The 22321-nt window shown below is 49.3% G+C and overlaps 1 protein-coding gene across 1 annotated transcript in view; it reads left to right on the top strand.

Moving 5' to 3' along the window:
• Nucleotides 1–251: 251 nt before the first annotated feature.
• The window catches only part of LOC120317889 (collagen alpha-1(V) chain-like), a 61889-nt gene continuing 39819 nt past the window's right edge, over nt 252–22321 (top strand). The window contains exon 1 of the mRNA XM_039364879.1: nt 252–707. Coding sequence (XP_039220813.1) covers nt 611–707 — 97 coding nt within the window. The 5' untranslated portion in view covers nt 252–610. The remainder of the gene's footprint in view (nt 708–22321) is intronic.

Below are 22321 nucleotides of genomic sequence, written 5' to 3'. Positions count from 1 at the left end.
GGGACCGGCGCGGGTCCGGGGCGGCGCGCAGGCCTGCTCGGGGCTGGCGGCGGGGCGGGGACGGGAGGGGAGGGGAGCGCCGGCCGCCCCTGCCACACAGGCAAAGCTTCGTGGCGCCCGCCGCCCCCGCCTTCGGAGCGGAGGCGGGGCCGGGGGCTTCCCTCGCCGCCATTGGCCAGCCCCCCCCCCCCGGATTGGCAGCTCGGCCCCCTCGGCTGGTCGCGGGGGAGAGGGGGGCGGGCGAGGAGGGGACGCGAAAGTTTCGCGGGGCAGGGAAGCGGGGCGAGCGCACTTTGGCGAGCGGCGCCCCGGAAGAAGGTCGGGCGAGGGAGCCGGGCAGGAGGCGGGGAAAAAACGCCGAAGGGGGCAGCCGGACCTCCCCGCGCAAGCCGAGCCCCGAGCCTCTCCAGCCGCGCGCCGGGCCAGCAGGCTGCGCAGGGAGAGCCGCCGCCGCCGCCCCAGCCGCAGCCGATGGCCGCCTAGGAGACTCCTGCCGGGGGCGGAGGGGAAGGAGGCGTCCGCTTCTTAATCCGAAAGCCGCCCGCCGGGGTCGGGAGAAGCGCCGCCGTCCCGCTTTGCGCCTCGCCCGGACCAGCCGCGCGCCGCGGAGATGGACGCGCACACCCGGTGGAAACGGCGGGGCTGGCCGAGCCGGCCCGGGAGCCTGGCGCTGCTCCTGCTCGCCGCCCTCGCCCACAGCCGCGCAGGTAAGAGCGCCCAGCATCCCCGCCCGGGCTGGATGCCCGGGCACGTCGATGCAGGCGTCTTAGGCGACGGAGAAGGGGGGGGGGGCTGCAGAGGTTATTTAACCACGGAGACGCTTTGTTCCCCCCGCAACAGTCTCCGCACTTTGGAATGGCTTCTTGGCGGCGGGCAGCATCTGTGCAAACTTTTCCCCGAGGAGCAGCCTGAACTTTGCAAACGGGGTGCTGCCTCCGCGCCTCGGTGGGAACCGGCGCTGCCCTCCTCCTTGAGCGGAGGCGGCTCAGACGCCTGTCCCAAACGGGCTTTCATCGGGCCGCGCTGCCCTTCAAAGAAAACGGCTCCCAATATTCGTTTCGTATCTGCCCCCCCCCCCCCCCAGGAGGGGTGATCCCTGGCATTGCCTTCCCTTCTTGGGTTTGGGTCCAAGGTCTTTTTTTATTATTTATTTACATTTTCAAGCTCATGTAGTCATCTGAAAATGCTCACATTATATCACTGTTAACAGTGGTCCTTAAGATTCATGCCGTATTTTCTATATTAACATGGCAACATCGGGCCAAGCGTGACGTGTAGAATACCCAAGGGCTTAAAACAGAGAGAACCAACCTTAAAAAAAGGATGGACGTGGAAGTCAACTGGGGAAATACAGCACGTTTGCTCGTTTATTCTGAAGCTGGCGTTGAAACAAGTTTGGGGTTGAGATAACTGGGTGAAAAGTTGGGAATTAAACCAAGTTCTCCGCACTTTGTGGAAAATGAAGGACTGATACCAAGGGGAGGGGGGAGTTTCCCAAACCGGAACCTTCAAATTTTTTTCTGAGCAGCAAAGAGTTGAACCGCAGCCCCTGGGTCTTCTGGGCAGGAAGTTTGTATGTGCATCTCCGCTACCGTGGCACCAAAACTTTACCCAGCGTGCCAGGGAGAGATGCACGGGGCTCTGTGCCAGTGGAATCCCTGTTATGGCTCGCTCAAAGGTTGGCAATGACACTCAGCTTTGCAAGCAAAGGCAGCTGACCTCATACTGGCATCTCTGTCCCAAGAGCTGAGCAGTCGGGTTGTTTGCCATTGGTTGGCTCTCTCTTTGAAGATCCGACGCCAGAGAGTTTTTGCAAGGGTAAATGGCCAACTCTCCAGAGGGTCTCCAGAACTTTGCCATAAACTGTTGCAGTTAATACTTCTTTAATATAGACAGTTTCATCTGAATCAGAGTTTCCCTTCCAAGTGGGTTGTGTACAGATTCCATTAATTACTTAGAGTTGGAGATAAAAGAAATGCTTGCCGAGAAAAGGACCTCTTTCAAAGCAATTATGTGGTTTTATGCTGTTCTTTAAGCCAAGGACTGCCAGCTGCCAGCTTTCTGGAAGGCTAGGGACACAGTCACCATAACCATCTCCTCCCCCCCTCACCCCCCCATGGCTGCAAAGGCTTGGCTATTCTCTGCCTCCTCACAGTTAAGAGCCTCCAGGTGGCTTCAGGTGTGCCGCAGTTCAGGGAAATATGGAGATGCCAGCTAGTACCAAGGCCTCCGGTCTGAGCCTGCCCGGCGTGTCCCCCTGTGGTACCCTTTGGGGATCACAGGGTTATGGTGGGAGCATCGGCACCTCTTCTGCACCTGGTGGTATTGCGACTGCCCCCTTCAAAAGGAGGGAGGATTTGTGTGATTTTCCCCCATGACTTCTGAAGGGTTAATCACGCTCAAAGGTCTGAGCTCAGGTATCATCCTGCAAGAGCCTTTTTAAAAATTTGGGATCTCGTTCACGAACAGTCCTCGCCTTAAGATTGGGAAGCCCTCTTTTGTGGGGTTTTTGAGATCTTGGAATTCATTACCTTGCATGTCATGTGGATTTGGCTAATGGAATTTCACCCGGACGAGGGATGAATGTATTAATAGAATAGAATAGAGCTGGAAGGGACCCTGGAGGTCTTCTAGTCCAGCCTTGAGACCCTAGACCAGGAGTGTCAAATGCCGGCCCACGGGCCGGTTGCATCATGTGGGGGCCGCGCGCCCACCCCGGCTCCGGCAACGTGAAAAAAGTTGCGATACGTCACGTGACGCGGCGAGTTTGACACCCGTGCCCTAGAGGCCTGGACCATGTCAGATATCATCAGTCAGTCAGTGAAGCGACTACGATGAAGCGAGAAGGTGAGGCAACTGAGGCAGCAGCTCTTGATGCGCCTTTGCCCTGGCAGGAGGCAGACCAAGCTCTTGGGGATTGGGCTGGGCAGCAGGCCATCTTCCCTCTTGCCCTGGAGATGAACCACAGCTGCCTTCCAACGAGAGCCATGGGGAGTGTTTGATTTGCCAGGCCTTGTCCCGTCTTCCCTCCGAGAGGCGGAGTTCAGGAGGTTAGCGTTGGCTACGCCTGCGGCAGCCCAGGCAGCAAATGAGAGACAGTGATAGATTCCATCCTGGATCAGAGCTGGGCAAGGATCCCAGCTTCCAGGGCTGATGGCCTGGGAAGAGATCAGGCGATGATCTGGACGGGATGGGTGGGAAGAAGCTTTTCCTGCCCTGACATTCTTGCCCCTTGGCCTCCTTGGAGGCCTCGGGCTGGATCTGGAAAATCTTGGAGAAGGAATTTCATTCTGGAGTGGACGTCAGGATCATCCATTTTGCATTATACAACTCACACCAGAGATTTCAGAGCGCCAGAAGTTGTTTATTCTGGAGCGGGTGAGTGCTCTTTTGGAATGGATGAGCGGCCCCGCCCGGCCCCGGAGTGCCTGGCTCAAGGCCGTCCAGCAAGTCTCCCAGATGCGTTGGGGGTTGAGCCGGGGGGGGGGCTGCTTTGCTGCAAGAAGCCTGCCCCCCTCTCAGTGCAGCAGCTGGCTCCAGACCTTTCCCCGATCAAGCAAAATGTGTGATGTAATAGTTTTGCGATGACTTTCCATATTTCCATCAGTGAAGTCAGGTTGCATCATGGCTCTTTGTCTGCCAGATCCTGCAGGGGGGAAGAGAAGAAGCAGCTGCAGGAGAAGGCCCTTTGGCTTTGGGAAGGCAGTCAGGCAGCACTCTTTCTCCCCACACCACGGCTGCACGGTTCCAAATTCTGGAATTTTGCAGCGATTCTGGCCTGAGTCTCTATGGAGATTCTCAGTCATCCAGGTCATGGTTGTCCCAAAGGCGCTTTTTCACGAGGCAACTGGACTTCTTTTTTTTCTCTCTGAAGACGTTTCGCTTCTCATCCAAGAAGCTTCCTCAGTTCTGACTGGATTCCATTCTCCTCCATCCAGTCAGAGCTACAGAAGTTTCTTGGATGAGAAGCGAAACGTCTTCAGAGAGACAAAAAACAAAGCCCCTTTGGGACATTCCAGCCTGAGGTCCCAGGGGCTGCTGCAGTGATCCCCCCAGGGAGCCCCTCGGGCTGGTGGTTCTCCTGCAGGGGATGCGTTTGGAGGGCCCCACGCAAGCAGAGCTCCAGCATTCGCTGCCGTGAAGAGAGCGGTGCAGTAGTGCTTGATCCCAGGCAGACCACGGGCATCGGAAGTAGATTTAGTGGCATTCGCATAAACTGCCTTTGCAGCATTCAGGCCAGCTTGAGAAAGAAGTGGAACGAGGAGAAACAAGGCTGGTTTTCTTCTTTGTGCTCCTGCTGTGTGCCAGAAATCCAGATGTGGGAGATGAAAGGCTATGAGCAGGCGTGGACGTGACCTCATACTCAGGAGAGGCGATGTTGGCAGGATAGTTGCCATTATCCAAGGCCCCTTAGCTGCTTTGGCCTCAGGAGCATTGTACAGCAATAGTCAAGTGCGCGCAGCTTCCATGAAAAGCAGCTGGCCAAAATGTTTCCTAAGGTGGCTGCGGGAGAACGTGCAGTCCAAGATCTTGGTCAAGTTAAGCTTGCCTTTCTTAGATAAAAATGTTTGTGGGTGTGGGTGTCTGCGTGGGTGGGTGTCAGAAGAGCTTCTACAGTCACTGCCTTGAGGCTGTTGAAAGAGATACCTGGGAAACGGGGTCCTGTGAATGAAGTGCAGCAACGATTAGAGGCCGTGTTTGTCCACTTTCAGTCTAAGCTCTTCCAGGGAAGGCAGGTGGAGTCCCAAATTCAAAATGCTGAGCTGGAACATGAATTATAGCCGTACCTGGAAGTGATGCGATTAACTTTGAGAATACCACCGATGATGCTGTATTGGGGGTCAGCAGGCAGAATTCCCAGCAGCCTCTGCTTATTGTGCTTGTAGTTGCCAACCTCAGAGTGAGAAGAGGACTGGCTGGCACAAAGGGTGGAGCTGCTGGCACTCCTCAAGTGACTCTTCAGGAGATGCTTTATAAAGTCTGGGTGATTTTACAGGAGCACGAGCTGTGGGAGGGGGCTTCTGTCAGATGTGAAAGACCAGGTCCATGGGTGAAAGTTCAATTAACTGATTTATTACCACTCAGGCCTCTGCACAAGAATTCTACACTATTGGTCGGCACCTACTTAGAGTTAGATAAAGGTCTATGCACTCAAGGGAGGTTGGACCTGGTTCTCTTGTGGCTATGTAGGGATTTGAGGCTGATTCCTCTTTTGACTCCACCCTCCCAGGTTCTGCCACCCTTTCTTCTATAGCTTCCCAGGATGTGCATCCTGCCCTAACCCCAATGTAGACCTTATGTCAGAATCCAGTTATATTTCAATTTTAGCTACCGACTCTGAAAAAAGATCCATTTCTTACTCTTTGTGGATTCTGTCATCCTACGAAAGGGGAGGAGGGAGCAAGGGGGTTTATGACTCTCACTTCCTTCATTTAAACTACAAAGGACTGGAGGTGATTCTCATCAAGAGGACTGACCATAATAATATGGCTACAGCCTGGGATCGGACGGTGGGGTGGTGGCTGCTTGGGAACACTTAAAACATTGAATGGTAGGGGTTGGCCCCTCATATCCTGTCTAGAACGCCTGCAACCATCTTCTCTTAAGAAAGATGCCTGTTGGAAGAGATATTCCAAGAGTTCTGTCTTCTTAAGATGTAAAGTGGGGTGGCTCCTTATACCTTACCATGAATGGCATCTTAAATGCCGGGCAAAGCGGTTTTCTGTCCCGTGCTGTATTTGTAAACAGAAGTAGCTGAACTCTCTGTGACACTTGCTTTCAAGTAACAAGCCCGCTCACAGTTGCTTTCAGTGGGCATGCATGTACAGCTGTCAGTGCTGTTGGGCGGCCTCCACCAACTTGGCCTCTCCAGATGTGTTGGGAATCTGACTCACTGGCTTTGCAGTTGCTGTGCCATCTTACCTGGAGGACACCGGACAGTGGAAGGGGCTCTGGGCATTGCTTTTGCCGAGGAACTCTCAGAACGGAGTCTGGGCACCTGGGAAAGAAGCCTAGTGAACCTCCCAGGAAATTGATCACGTTCTGCAGAAAATTCGATCTGGCCCATAACAAGAGTGGACATTCTGAAAATAAGCCAAAACTTCTGAAACTGTTCATTCTTTTTTCTTGATATTCAACAGAATAGTTTTTTTCTGTCTTTAACGTTATGGAAAGGTTCATTTGCTTTTGACTGTTCCGCATCCAGACTGTGACATTTGGAACCAAACATTCCTGGCTAATTAGAATCGCAAAAGAGACTTTGCTGCTTTTCAGCTTTTGGCAAAGAGGGGCTGCGGCAATCTGTGAATTCCTCCACATTGGCATTTAGAAGCTATTTTAGCAAGCTTGGTGGGGCTGCCTGGCTGTCTTGTGAATCGGATCCTTAAGATAAAGAGGATGAGACCAGCTCCCTAATCTGACACCTGCAAAGGGACCGGAGGAGGAAGCGACGGCTGCATGCCAGAAGCCGTGTCTCCCGAACTCAGACCTTTTCAGCAAGGGCTCACCAATCTGAGTTCAGGTTCTTGACCAGGCTTTGCTCAGCCAGAGCCCCCGACCCGTCTGGAAAGATGCTTGGCAGAGGGTCACTGTCCTAAGTTGTGACCAAGTCTGAGAGTCCCTGGGCTTTTCATTACATACGCTCTCTGCCCCTTCTTAGCTTAAGTCAGTGGTTCTTAACCTTTTTAATGCCGCGACCCCCAACCGGTCGTAAGTCGAGGACTACTCAACCGGTCGTAAGTCGAGGACTACTCAACTGATGCAGCCCCGTTTGCAGAATGGGACTTTTGGCGGGCTCAGCAGGGCAGAGACAGCCTGGACAATTCCTATTGGCTTTTGAAAGCCAATAGAATTAGACTCTATTCAAGAGAGTCTGTTCTGTTGGCTTTCAAAAGCCAATAGAATAAAAGGGAGTAGCACAGCTAAGGAAAAGGGGAAAAAAATGGCGGACTGCGTTGTTTGGCGACCCCAGTGAAATGGTTGTTCGACCCCAAATGGGGTCCCGACCCACAGGTTGAGAACCACTGGCTTAAGTGAAAGCCCACGGTGAGTCTGAAGCTCAGCCTGAACCCAGGTCCCGACTGTTTAAATTTGTTAAATACATAAATAAGACAATACAGATTGCATATATTTATTTGTATGTTTTCTCCTTGGTGCTGCCCAACTCCAGCCTGACTCACAATATAAAAATACAAATAAATAAATAGAAATTCAGTGAGGGGAAAATAGCACTTACCAAGCCAAACAGAAGATATCAAGAATCTAGGAAAAGATTAAATAAATCTGTGGGCATAAGGTAGATAATCTAAATGGAGCATCCGAATAGAAGAGAGCCAGAATATCTCTGAATTCCAGATGCTGGGATTAAGGCATCGGGAATATATGTGGTGTTCCACGTGAGCTGCCTTGTGGCAAGCAGATGTTCTCAAGGTCACCCTTCCATAGCCTAAGCCCCTCCAGCTGCTTTGGATTCCCTCTCCCATCATCCTTTATCAAGGGTGGTTGCAGTTAATAGGTGCCGACATCCATAACCAAATGGAGAGAGCAAGGTTGGGAAACCTTTAGCATTCTGACCCAGCTGGGCCATTCTTACATGCAGGTTTTCTTGACCCTAATTTGGTTGAGCGGGAGACGGTGTTGATGGTGGTGGACAGAATAGGTATCTCTCGGTGTTACTCTGAAATCTTCAAGACTCTTCAGGCTGATAGATGCAAAGCCAGGAATAGAACTTCGTCATTTTTCAGTCTTTGAGGACACTTGAGAAGAGCAGCATCCATTTGAAATAAGTAGAGATAGTCCTTGATTTACAACCACAATTGAGCCCCAAATCTCTGTTATTAAGCGAGACAGTTGTTACGTGAATTTTGCGTCATTTGACTACTTTTCTTGCCACGTTCAGTGAACCACTGCAGTTGTTAGTAACATGGTTGATAAGTGAATTTGGCTTCCCCATTGACTTTGCTTATCAGAAGGGGATCTCACACATTCTCCCGGTCACTGCGACCGTCATAAATGGGAGTCAGTTGCCAACCGCCTGGATTTTGATCACGTGACCATGGGGATGCTGCAGGGGTTGTAAAGTATGAAAAACGGTCATAAGTCCTTTTTTCAGAACTGTTGTAACTTTGAACAGTCACTAAATGAACTGTTGTAAGTGGAGGACCACCTACACAGGGCAACCAGCAGCAAGGCAGGCCTCACTGCAGCTCTCACCACTTTTGGGGGGGACAGAACTTGCGTTCTGCGTTCACGGGCTAAACTCTGGAGCCCAACGGGATGTGAAGGTGAAGTGAGTTTGGGAAGACGCTACTTTTTTGCCTGAAGCACAGAAAAGCCTGCATGAAATCCTAAGGGACACGCAGGCATGTCTGGATGCTTTGGAGGCTGATTCGTTACCCTCCGACCACGTGGAAGCGAGGCCTTCCTTCTCCAGACCGAACGGGACAGAGGGGAGAGGCCTTCTGCATCTGTCATTCAGTGAATGGAAGTTTGTCTGCCTGAGCAACTTCCCCAGAGATCAGGAGAGGCATGGGCAGTGTGGTTGTGTGGGTGTTTTGGGGGGTGTGTGTGTTAATGTTAAGGGAGCAGCCCTGTAAGACGCTGCTCCGTGATTCGGCTGAGTGCCCCAACCCCAGTGACAAGGGCCAGGGGAAGAAAAGCATTGGGACAATAGGGCTTCTTCCCCCACCACTGCTGGCCTCAACAGCCCAGGGCGATGGCCGGGGGTGGGTGGGTGATGGGATTCGGGCAGGCCGTGAGGAATCAAAGGAGCTTCTTTTGGAGGCGGCGTCTGCTCTGATTGAATGAATCCTGTCCAGATGCTTTGTATTTGGCTTGTCCTGCCCTGGAGGGGTGGACGATGGGTGCTTCTGCTGCACCTCTGCAGTTGGCTGGCCAGGGCGCTTCTGCTCTTGAGGTTCCATGCAACTGCAGAAATGTAAGCTTTCTTCTAAAACAGTATTGGCGGACCTATGGCACGGGTGCCAGAGGCGGCACTCTTAGCCCTCTCTGTGGGCACACGTGCCGTTGCCCCACGTGCTGGTCATGGATGGAGGGCAAACTCCAACCCCATCTGGAATCAATGGAAACCCACTGATTCTGAAGGTGCCCAGGGGAGGGGGCTGCACCTGCACGGCCATGTCTTCCGATTCTAATGAAAAGCTGAGCTGAAAGGCAATTCCAAAGCAGCTGCTGACCTGATGGGATCCCCCATGAACCAGGCAATCAATATCCAGGTCCAAATCAAAGCTGAGCACCTGGTCCCAAGAGTGCCTGCCCCTGCACATCCCAAGACAGTGATGGCGAACCTATGGCACGGGTGCAAGAGGCGGCACTCTTAGCCCTCTCTGTGGGCACACGTGCCGTTGCCCCAGCCTCGCCTCCCCCCACAACCCCCTCCTCTCCAGCAGCCCCTCTGAAGAAGACTTGCCCTTGAGCGTGGTCCACACGGAGCAGCGCAGCCAAGGACACGGCAGCCAGGCAGCGTAGACAAGACTCTGCCCTCACGCCCCATCCCGCACAGTTGATGCTGTGGGGCGGGGGCAGAGGGCATGGCTGCCCTGGTGCTGCTGGACTGCCTGGGCGATCGGTGGGCCCTGGAGGCGGTGAGTGGCCCTGGGGCAGTGTTTCTCAATCTTGACAATTTTAAGGCATGTGGACTTCAACTCCCAGAATTCCACAGCCAGCATTGCTGGCTGTGGAATTCTGGGAGTTGAAGTCCACATGCCTTAAAATTGTCAAGGTTGAGAAACACTACCCTGCGGGCAGGCGGGGCAGGAGATGGGGGGCAGGGGCGGGGCAGGGGGTGGAGCGGGCTCGGGGCAAGTTTTTGGGCACTCGGTCTCTAAAAAGTTCGCCATCACTGTTCTAGAAACTCCACTCCCAAGGATGGGCCACCTCCAGATGCTGAAAAAGCCCCTTTTTTGGTATAACAGTGATCAGGAATGGAAATCCGCACGTAAACAAAGTTCCTCAAAATATCCTCCTCCCAAATCACTTTGGTTTTTTACTTTGGCCCAAGGAGAGCCACACCTGAGAATGCCCCCCCCGGGGAAGGTTCCCCCTGGCCTGGAGACTTCTGTTGGTGGTTACAACTGCACTGAACCGCTGGGCTGTGTCCTGACGTTGTGGTTGTAGTCAGATGCAATCTTTCAGATTTCTGGGTTTCTTTTGGGGATTTGTCTGGTTGGTTTGAGAAGCCCCACAGTTGCCCAGTTGGATGACTGCCTTAGAAACAGGAGTCACTTGGAGAACAAGAACCCTGGATGCCCGTGCTCCAGTCAGGGTGTGGGTTCCTACAATGCCATCTTTATTTATTGACGAGATTAGCTTCCCCCCCCCCGCCTTTAAAAATAACTCAAAGTAGCAAACATGCATAGTACTCCTTCCTCTTCCTATTTCCCTACAACAGCCCTGTGAGGTAGGCCGGGCTGAAAGAGAGTCACCCAGCTGGCTTTCATATGTAAGGCGAACTCACAACCTCCTGCTCCCCAGCCTGCTGCCTTTACCACTAAACCAAACTGGCGCTCTTTGTGTTTGGCTGCATTTTTCATTTCTTCCTTAACCAACGTGCTAGTGTCGCAATGTGCATTTATGGTGATCTCATAACTGAGGCATCCTTTAATAAGGATGGGGAAATCTGTACAACTTGGCAACTTTAATTTATTGCTTTGGTTACCGGCTGAAATTTGATTTGTTGGATTTGAGATTTTTAACAGTTTGCACTGAAAATTATATTCATTTTGGTGCACTTACCTTTAAATGCATTTTTCTTGACAATTTTGTCTACCATGTGTAACGTTTGCAAACATTTTCTCATAATGCGATTCATTTTGCGCCATTTGTTCAGAATATATGTACTTTTTGGATGGATAGTTCCTGAATATACATTACAAAGATGCATAACGAATTTTGGACAACACCAATTGAGAATTAAGTTTTGATTTGTGTGCTAGGGTTTTTTTTTAAATGTGAAATTAAATGCTTGCTTTTGGTCTCCTATCATTAATCTGCAGTGAGGGTGAATATATTTTGTGGTTGTGGTCCATCAAAAGCTTCCATCAGCATCCAGGACAAAGCCAGATTTTATAGTCGGACTGGGCTTCTAAATAAATGTGGGACTTGGCTTAAGTGCTGAGATAAAACTATCTGGACCTGTTTGCTGGGCCAGGGCCTGGCTGCTGGGAATCCAGCTTGGTGCAGATGTAAGATCATGAATGGCAAAAGAAAATGGGCCATCTTTGGATTTTGCTGGCTATCCCTCCCAGTAGTTGAGAGTGGCTCAGATCTGGCTAAGCCATCCTCTGGTCTCATCCAGGTAGAAATCAGGGCTTGAAGCCACCTCTCCCTGCCCATGGAATGTCAGAAGAGGTTGGTGGGGCCCTTGAGACCTCTTCCTCTTCTTTCCTGTGGAACACAGAAGTGCTTTCCTACCTATATAGAATGCTTCCGTGGGCCACAGCCCATGGGCTGTGGAAGCTTGGGCTTGGAAGCTGAGCAGTCAGACCTGCTGAGCAGATCAGTGGCAATCAGAGATCGACCCGATGTCTGTAGGCAGAATGGGAAGCTGAAAAAAAAAAATCATCTCAGAACAAGGCCTGGCAACCCTCTTCCACACTGTTTAAAGAAAACTGCCACCTGTCTGAAATGGTCTAGCGCAGAGGGAGGCAACCTTGGCTCTTTTATGACTTGTGGACTTCGACTCCCAGAATTCCTGAGTCAGCATGGCTGGTTCAGGAATTCTGGGTATTGGAGTCCACAAGTCATAAAAGAGCCAAGGTTGCCTACCCCTGGTCTAGGGTCTCCTGCTTGAGCAGGGGGTTGGACTAGAAGACCTCTGAGATCCCTTCCAGCTCTATTCTAATTGATTGATTGATGTTTCCATGGAGTCACCAGGAGATTTCATACATGGTGCAGTGGCTGAGATTATAATACAGTTTAAACCTAGCAAGAAACATCAACTAGGTTTAAACTGTACAGCAGTGTGTTTTATAAACCCAACTCCTGCGCCATATATGCATTAATTATTATGTTGATATAAGATACTCCGCCTAAACCCATTAACCACATTCTGATGTAAGTCATTGACCTGGCTTAGTAACACACCGAACCACAAATTTTTGAACTCCATTTTAATGTGCAGTTATGAACCCAGCATCCCTCTTTAGATTAGGTGTAAATGAGGTGCTGGTCCCTCTGCATTTGGGCAGCATTGAAACTGGGCTTAGTTTTCACTTGAATGAATAGTGTCCAAACTAAGCTTTGATATTTACCTCTCTCCAAGTATTATGATACAATTCTCCAATAAAAATTTGCAGACAAAAGTCTACCTACGAGAGACTCATTTAAAAACGTTAAATATATTCATTAAAATAATACAGAATTAAACATGAATTTTATCGCTTGCAGAAGTGGTTACACGATGAGGGAAGGCATGTATTCCTTAGGAAGAATCTTCATAAAGGGTATACATTTGGTTTAAAAACACGGCAAGCCAAAGAGGGCCAAAAATCTGTCTCAGGATAGAAAAAAAAGGTGAAACCTGAGAGAAATGTCAGTGGTGTCCCTTGCTTTTCCTGATCTGTCTCCTGTCTTTGTGAGAGATAGTGTTCAACGGCTTCTTTCAGAGAGGGCTGTGATGATGCACATCTTGCAATCCTATGCATGGGTTTATTGCTGAGAGGGGGCTGTGTTCTTAACCTGCTTTGACCTGGTCCTGCTGCTTCCTGCCCCCCAACTTCTTAGGACAGTGATGGCGAACCTTTTAGAGACCGAATGCCCAAAACCTGGCCCCGCCCTGCTTCACCCCCTGCCCCGCCCCCACTCCGCCTCCCCACTTACCCGCAGGGCCACTCACCACCTCCAGGGCCCACCGATCACCCAGGTAGTCCAGCAGTGCCAGGGCAGCCATGCCCTCTGCCCCCGCCCCACAGCATCAGCTGTGCGGGATGGGGCATGAAGGCAGAGTCTTGTCTACGCTGCCTGGCTGCCATGTCCTTGGCTGCGCTGCTCCGTATGGACCACGCTCAAGGGCAAGTCTTCTTCAGAGGGGCTGCTGGAGAGGAGGGGGTTGTGGGGGGAGGCGAGGCTGGGGCAACGGCACGTGTGCCCACAGAGAGGGCTAAGAGTGCCACCTCTTGCACCCATGCCATAGGTTCGCCATCACTGTCTTGGGATGTGCAGGGGCAGGCACTCTTGGGACCAGGTGCTCAGCTTTCATCTGGACCGGGATGTTGATTGCCTGGTTCATGGGGGATCCCATCAGGTCAGCAGCTGCTTTGGAATTGCCTTTCAGCTCAGCTTTTCATTAGAATCGGAAGACATGGCCGTGCAGGTGCAGCCCCCTCCCCTGGGCACCTTCAGAATCAGTGGGTTTCCATTGATTCCAGATGGGGTTGGAGTTTGCCCTCCCTCCATGCCCAGCATTCTGCCTCTGACTCGCTGGCTGAATTCAGAGTCAAAGTCTGGGAAGAAAAGAGGGCTGAGGACTCAGGCAGGGCAGCCCGAGAATGCGGCCACGGGTTGTAGTAGGGATGGAGTAGGGATGGAGAGAAGGAAGCAAGAAGTGAGGTTGAGGGTCCTGGGGAGTGAACTCTGACTCTGAAGGGACCGGGGCCCCAGAGGTTGTTCCTCCTTGAATTGGGTGTTGTGAGTAGCGCAAGATAAATAGAATTGTGTTACTGGGTTCAGTGAGATTTCTTTCCCAATAAACCTAATTAGATTGTACAAGAAAGATACACTTTCACATAAATTTTGTTGGCAGTAAATCCGTTGGAACTTACAGGACTTACAAAAATAAATTCCATGAGAGCATGTACAGAAGGTTCTTTTTAATGTTTCAACTGAAAATTGAAAAGAGATGTAAGTGAAATTTATTCCCATGGATTCTTTTCCAGAAAGAGCATGGCTACGTTTTATTTTATGAGGGAAATGCTGTACCTAAGATGTTTCAGTTAGACTTGAGGATAAAAGCAATGGTTTCGACATCACAGGAAAAAGTTTCAAGACAGAGTGTGTTATTCTCCAAAATAAATAAATAAATAAATAAATAACATGACATTTTTGTGGCAAGATATAGAGCAACAAAATATAGCTTAATAATTGGAAACAGCTCTTCCTTGAATATGTCAGGAGCCCGCCTTCTCCAAAACTATGCAGGAGCTGAGAGAGGAACCTGCGTGACCAGAGACCAGGAGAAGCACAGTTAATAAAACCTAAGGGTTCAAGTCTATCTGGTTTGGTTAAAAAGTGGCAATAACATCACCCTCTGGTTTTATTTACATCCTGTTTTTCTAATGTATCTTGTGCCAATCAACAACGGCACAAATATTATTTTGGATTTTGGCCTTGGTCTGAATTAGAGATCCCTGATTACATCCAGATTCAACTTCGATGTTTTCTTGAAGTGCCAAACCTAGTTGAACCAAATCCTGCAATGTGGAAACACAGTGCTAGGCTGCATTAACAGAGGGATAGAATCAAGATCACGTGAAGTATTAATACCACTCTACAATGCCTTGGTAAGGCCACACTTGGAATACGGCATCCAGTTTTGGTCACCACGATGTAAAAAAGATGTTGAGATTCTAGAAAGAGTGCAGAGAAGAGCAACAAAGATGATTAGGGGACTGGAGGCTAAAACATATAAGGAACGGTTGCTGGAATTGGGTATGTCTAGTTTAACGAAGAGAAGGACAAGGGGGGGGGGCATGATAGCAGTATTCCAATATCTCAGGGGCTGCCATAAAGAAGAGGGAATCAAGCTATTTTCCAAAGCACCTGAAGACAGGACAAGAAGCAACGGATGGAAACTAATCGAGGAGAGAAGCAACCTAGAACTAAGGAGAAACTTCCTGACAGTGAGAACAATTAATCAGTGGAACAGCCTGCCTCCAGAAGCAGTAAATGCTCCAACACTGGAAGTTTTTAAGAAGAGACTGGACAGCCATTGGTCCGAGATGGTGTAGGGTTTCCTGCCTGAGCAGGGGGTTGGACTAGATGACCTCCAAGGTCCCTTCCAACTTTACTACTATTACTATTACATTTTATTCGTCCTGATGGCCTCAAAGCAGGTCACAGAACATAGACTAACAGGGTTGGAAGGGATCTTGGAGGTCTTCTAGTCCTACCCCCTGCTCAAGCAGCAGACCCAGTTCCATTCCAGACAAGTGACTGTCCTGTCTCTTCTTGAAAACCTCCAGTGGTGGAGCACCCCAACCTCTGGAACAAGCTGTTCCACGGGTTAATTGCTCTCACTGTCAGGAAATTCCTCCTTAGTTCTAAGTTGGATCTCTCCTTGATAAGTTTCCCTCAATTAGTACTTCTTGTCCTGCTCTCAGGTGCTTTGGAGAATAGATTGACCTCCTCTTCTCTGTGAGAGCTCCTCAAGTAGCAGAAGACAGTTATCATGTCCACCTTAATTCTTCTTTTCAATAGGCTAGACAAACCTACGGTAACTCTCTCAACCATTCCTCATGTGGTTTAGCCTTCAGACCTTTTATCACAGTGGTTCTCAACCTGTGGGTTGGGACCCCATTTGGGGTCGAACGACCATTTCACAGGGGTCGCCAAACAACGCAGTCCGACATTTTCCCCCTCTTTTCCTTAGCTGTGCTCCTCCCTTTTATTCTGTTGGCTTTTGAAAGCCAATAGAATAGACTCTCTTGAATAGAGCCTAATTCTATTGGCTTTCAAAAGCCAATAGGAATTGTCCAGGCTGTCTCTGCCCTGCTGAGCCCGCCAAAAGTCCCATTCTGCAAACGGTGCTGCACCAGTTGAGTAATCCTCAACTTACGATCGATTGAGTAGTCCTTGACTTACGACTGGTTGGGGGTCGCAGCATTAAAAAGGTTGAGAACCACTGTTTTATCATCTTTGTTGCTCTTCTCGCACACTTTTAGGATCTCAGCATATATTTTTTTTGTACTGTGGTGACCTAAAATGTATGCAGTATTCCACGTGTGGCCTCACTAGGGTGGTATAAACTGGTATTATCACTTCTTGTGATCTTGATGCTATCCCTTTGTTGATGCAGCCCACGACTGCATTGCCTTTTCTGGCAGCTACAGCACACTGCTGGCTTATAGGTAAGTGGTTGTGCACTAGGATCCCTCTTACAGTTATTATTGTTGGTCCAGGTACTGCCTCTTGTGTACCTGTGCATTTGGTTTTTCCTCTTTAGGTGCAGGACTTGCACCTTGTTGGATAGGGCCTAATGCTCAAGTCTGTCAAGTTCCTTCTGAATCTTAAGTCTATCTTCCAAAGTGTCAACAATTACAGCTCTTCCCCCCATGTCATCTACAAATTTGACAAGTTCCCCATCTGTCTCCTCACCTAGATCATTAATAAATATATTGAAGAGTACTGGCCTTAAGACAAAACCTTGGAGTTCCCCACTGTCTGCTTCCCTCCATGTGGATGGAGTTTCTTTGAGGACTACACTTTTGAGTGTGGTTGTTCGGATAGTTACAAATCCATCTGGTGGTGATGCTGTCTATGCCACATTTTTCTATCTTATCAAGAAGAAGGTTGTGGTCTACTTTGTCAAATGCCTTACTGAAACCCAAGTATATTATGTCCACAGCATTTTGCTAGTCCACTAATTTAGTCATTTTGTCAAAGAAGCCAGTAAGTTTTGTCTGGCATGACCTGTTTTTAACAAACCCATGCTGTCTCCTCATAATCATCTTGTTCATTTCTAGGTGCTCACAAATGCACTGCTTGACGATCTTTTCCAGGATTTTCGCAGTTTTTGATATCAAGTTGATTGGCCAATAATTTCCTGGATCCATTTTGGGTTTTTTTTTATGTAGATTGGGATCACTCAACTTCTCTCCAGTCCTCTGGTCATTCCCCCGTGTTACAGGAGCTGTGAAAGCCCACATTCAGTGGCTCCTTGATTATGCCTGCCAGCTATAGGAAGGATTCTGCTCAGAGGTAGAGATGGAAAGTCTGGTGGGCAGGGTTGTCTGTTTTTCCAGCTTCTTCTGTTCAGGAGATGTGCTAAGAGAGGAAACTATTTATTGTTGTGGGTTGAACTACGCAGTCCTTGGTGCTCTCTGAGCTTAGTTGTTTTCTTGCAGACATTTTATTACCCAATTAGGTAACATCATCAGTGCACTTGTGTATGTTACCTAGTTGGGTACCAAAACATCTGCAAAAAAAACCAACCAAACTTAAGAGAGCATTAAGAACCTCACAGATATTGTCCTCCTGAGTTCAGAAGTCATCAGCAAGGCATGGCAGCCTACAGATAGACAGAGATGTGGAAAGAATTGTAGCTTCAACAACATTGCATCGTGTGGAATTCATCTCAGACTTCCTGGAGAAGTAGGAATTGAACGTGGACCTTTGGCAGGGAAAGCTGAGGGAGGGGAAGTCTTCATCAGTGGTCTCAAAACACTGAAGTAAGTGAACCCCAACCTCTTGGTGAACTTATGATTTGGATCCTCGCTTCCTAGGATAGTTTTCCAGATAGTCTTCAAGAACTGCACCCAAAGCAAGAGGGGGATGTAGCTTGGCTATGGCGAAGCAATCCTTGGGATCCGATGGCAATTTTTCTTCCGATAAAGAAGAGAGAAAGAGAGGGAAGGGCCCCCGGGGACTCTGGAGTAGGGAAAGGCAAAAGACTAGGCAGTGTGAGTTTGTCACAAAAAATCCACAAATGGGGAGCAACCTGGCAGAAAAGTCTACCGCTGAGGGTGGGACTGTTCATTTTTTTTTTTTTTTGGCTGCAGCATCCTCAGTTCAAATCTGAGGCCTCCCCCCCCCCAAGAGATAGTCCCCCAAAGGCAGCTTTGCTTGGTGAATGGCTCATTCCACCAAAAATGGGGAGGGGAACAAGTCGGTCCCAGCGAGGAGCCCAGTGGCACTTTCTGTGGACAAGCCATGCAAAACTGTCCAAGAAGTATCTTTTAAAAACTGGGCATCTGTTAGATTCCTCTGAGCTGCAGGATTCTCAAATGTGGCTGGAGCTGCGTTTGGGTTTTATGCAGAGCACATCTGGCAGTCATTTCAGAAACGCTGAGTCAGCAGAAGGCTTCGCGCTGGCACAGCTGCGCCCACCCTTCTGTTTGTTTTGAACGTTAGTGGAGGCGAGATGGTAAGTTTAGTTTTCAGATCTCCTCCCGAGGGGTCTCCAACGCAGGAAGCTGGAAATTAAAAGCGGACTTGGGATGGACTTTGCTGCCTCAGCTGTGGACAGAACCGGGCCTCTTCCAGGTGGCAGGAAGAGCTGTTGTGGACCCACGGTTGTGGTCACTGGTTCATTTTGTCCAGCGTGAAAAATAGCCATCCACATCTAGTTGGGCTTCTCAGAAAGTTATGCTTTTCAGCCTGAAAAAGGAAAAGGAGGGACACTGGTATCGTGTTGACTCTTGTTCCCTTCCATGACAAGGAAAAATATTTTGGGGTGACATCATGCTGCACCCCTGAGGCAGCCTCTTCTGTGCAGTCCTGGGCACACCAAACTGCTTTGAGATGGTGGAGGCTTTTCCAGGGACAGAAATACTTTGAGGCAACGTCTTGCCAATTTTCACTGAGGAAAAAGGCAAATACATTTATTAGGTCATCCAGGAGAGAGCAATGGCCGCAGCATTCAAGAGAGTCTTTCTGAGCCTGCTGGGCCCGTGGTCCCAGCCAGGACTCTTCTCTGCACCCTTCCTGAGCCATGGGAAGCCACCTTTGCCCCAGGAGGACGGAACCGGCTGGAGCAGGCCTTCCAAAAGGCTTTGCTAGGGGTTTCCCCCCCCATTCACCCACAGAGCAAGGAGGTGATGGGCAGCACGGAGAAAATACTTAATTCAGTCTCTGCATCTGTCTTTACACAAAAGGAAAAAATAGTCCAACTTATTAAAAGCAACACCATAGAAGACAGAATAGAAATGCAAATCAAAACAGGAAGAAAATAGAAAGAGAACACCTATCCACTGTGGACAAGTTCAACTTGCTAGGACCAGATTAGGTAGATGTACAGTAATTCCACTGAGGACAGGCTGGGTGCAGTTGGTTGGTCAATTGGGAATCCATCTGGTAGTGTCGCTCTCCACCACACATTTTTTTTTTTATCTTATCAAGAAGTAAGCTGTGCTCTACTTTGTCAAATGCCCAAAAAGCCGATGCAGTCCTAGGCTGCATCAACAGAAGCGATCAGCCAGCCTTTCCAGTATTTTAGGGGCTACCACAAAAATCAGAGGGTCAACTTATTTTCCAGAGGGCAGGACAAGATACAATGAATGGAAACTATTTTCAACTTATTTTTCAGAGGGTAGGACAAGATACATGAATGGAAACTAATCAAGAAGAGAAGCAACCTCAAATTAAGGAGAAACTTCCTGACAGTGAGGACAATCAACCAACGAAACAGAAGTTGCCTCCAGAAGTTGAGGATGCTTCACCACTGGAGCCTTTTAAGAAAAGACTGGACAGGCATTTATCTGGAATGGTCTAGGCAGGGGGTTGGACTAGAAGATCTCCAAGGCCCCTTCCAGCTCTGTTCTGAATTTGAATGTATGTTTTAGCCTGCAGTCCCCTTGGTTGCTCTTCTCGGCGTTCTTTCCAGAGTCTCAACACCTTTTTTTTTCTATCGTGGTGGTCAAAACTTTTTCAAAACTATTCTCCAAAGGGAGTGGAAGCTTCAGATAGAGACCCAATCTGGAAGGAAGAAGCAATTTCCTGATGGTGAGAATCCCCCCCCCCCACAGAGTTGTGGATCCTCTGTCACTGGAGGTTGTCAAGAAGAGGTTGGACAGCTATTTGTCTGGGATAGTATAAGAGCTCCTGTTTTGGGGAAGGAAGGCCTCTGATTTTATGAGAATCGGTGGGTTTTTTTTTTCCTGATATTAAATCCTCCTGGCTGGGGGTGTAGACTCTGTAGCCCATCTTGTGGTTGTGTTGTGAGTCTTTGGACGGGGCAGAATCAGTTTTTCCATTTTAGTGAAGAGCTGGTGACAGCAGTGAGATGGACACAGCCAGGTAGTTTGCATCTGCTTCATGTCAGTCAGCACATGATTAAATCAGGCCTGACTGGCTGCAAAACCACTGCAGAAATCCTGGGAAGGAGAAAGAAGGAGAGGAAAGGCAGAAAGTTCAGCCATTGATTTCCATCTCCTGCTCCGTCTCCCCCCAGGTTGAACTGCAAGCAGCCCACATGTCCTCTTCCCCTGAGCCCCTGAGCAGCCAGGCCTTTTGTCATGGACGAACAGCTTAGAGTGCTCTGACGTTGTTTTGGCTAACTAATCGGTCAAGTTGCACGAACAGCTCAAATGTTGGAATGCGGCTGGGTTGGACTGGACCGCTTGCAAAAAACCTTCTTGTGAATGGCGCCCTTTCAGCGTGCACTTAGAGGCGACACCAGCAGCCTCTATTGGGCTGCTCAGATTCACAATAGCCAGACCAGGAGGAGCATCCTTAACGGCCGTTGTGAGGAAGGATAGTCTGCCCACCTCAAGGGCACTTCCCTGAGCTTTCTCTTTGGAAGGAATGGGAAGCCCACAGAAGTGTGTCGGGCTGTCCCCTGTGGTGTCAAAAGAGGGACAACAGACCACGATTGTGGTGGTGCTGAGGAGGTGGCCGCCAAGGCCAGGGGTCCTAACCATCCAGGCAGGGGCCAGGGCCAGAGGCAGCTCCCTGAAAAAGACCAGATGTGCCTCTCTTTGCAGATTCAGGCAAGGATTAATTACATCCTAAGTTAAATCTCAAACTTTTGTTATTCTTGGATGCATAACAAGCTCTGACTTTGATACAGCACACTATTCAACCAAGATTGTTTATGAGTCAGTTTGTGTTTTTGGCACATTTGTGGTTGGCATTCACACTCAGTCCACAGAACCGTTTTCCATTAACTGTTTGATTACTCTTGTTCCGGGCCTGGAAGCGCATCGCGAGTCTTGTTGCAACAAGCAAGCAATTCTGGGTCTGTGGCTTGGGCTGAATGTGGACTCATATTCTTTGAGTCTCCGTGTAAGCAGCCGAGGGAAGGAGACGCTTGGTGGGATGGAGACGCCTCGAGGAACAGGTTAGAAGAGGACTAATCCTGCGTGGAAGGCCTTAACAATAGTTACTCGTGCCCTTTTCAACTGACCTGGGCTACACCGGCCACATGGTGCCCTTCCGGCCCACTTCAGGGTCCTGTCAAGCTCTTTGGGTCTCAGGGCCAGCATAACTGCAACTGCCTGTCCAGCCAGAATCTGCCCAGCTGTTGCCTGCAGATGGAGGGCATGCTGCAAAACCCTCCCCCTCCCCAGGAGAGGATAAAGGGTGTGAATCTGGAAGAAGGACCTGGGGCTGGCACTCGCATCCGGGGCTCGCAGCGTTCTTTCTGTTCCCCAAAATGGCGAACGAGACCTTTGGGATAAGCCTCGGAGCCAGTGAATTAATGGATGCGTCTGGTACTTATTGGTAAGTTAGTCACCTAAAGTTATTTATGAGCTTTTAAAAAATCCCACATTTATTATTTTTATAAATAACTCAAGGCGGTGAACATATCTAATATTCCTTCTTCATATTTTCCCACAACAACCTTGTGAGGTAGGTTGGGCTGAGAGAGAGGTACTAACGTAAAGTCACCTAGCCCAAGGCAGGACTAGAACTCACTGTCTTCTAGTTTCTAGTCTCGGACCAAACTGGCTCTCAAGATGTCATGCAAATGCACTTAAATAAACAAATACATGCCCAATGATACTTGGATGTTGCAGCTGGACAGAAAAATGGAGGAGGCCGCCAAATTCAAGTGGCACAAAGCAAGCAAATGAGGATTTATTCTACTCTGCCCGGGGCCGTGCCTTCTTGTGCCATCAAAGTTGTCGTGACACTAAAGTCAACGACTTGTTTGTTTTGAGCATCTTAACCACAGCTCTTTTTGCCAGTTTCATTTCCTTACCCAGTCCCTTCCAAGCGTCTTGGCCCGTTTTAAGGCTGGATTTGCCCCCGGAGAAGGTCTCTTCCAGCTCTATTCTGATTGGCTGGTTGACTCAGTCTGGATATGGAGACGAGAGAGGAGAGAAACTCTCAGGATATGTGCTGAACGGTGCGCTTCCAGTATTTCGCTGGATTGCTATCCTAGGAGTGCATCTAATTCTACTTTGATTGATGATTTCTGGTTTTTGTACTGTTCCACTGTTGTCACTATGCGTTGTTGGGAACTGCCCAGAGTTCTATGGGATAGAGATAAATTGCTCTTATTTTAAACAAACCAACAATTAAATTAATGACTTCTCCTTTTCTCTTCACTTTCTGGTTTCCCAGCTGCAAGGTACATTATTCAGAATCGTGATTTAAAATCTTTCATCAATAAAACCACCAAAATTTGTAACTTTTCTTTAATGAA

This window comes from Crotalus tigris, unplaced genomic scaffold (genome assembly GCF_016545835.1).
Source record: "Crotalus tigris isolate CLP2741 ecotype Arizona unplaced genomic scaffold, ASM1654583v1 scf7180000019917.140066, whole genome shotgun sequence".
NCBI classification, from domain to species: Eukaryota; Metazoa; Chordata; class Lepidosauria; order Squamata; family Viperidae; genus Crotalus; species Crotalus tigris.
This window is presented reverse-complemented; position numbering and strand designations above follow the sequence as displayed.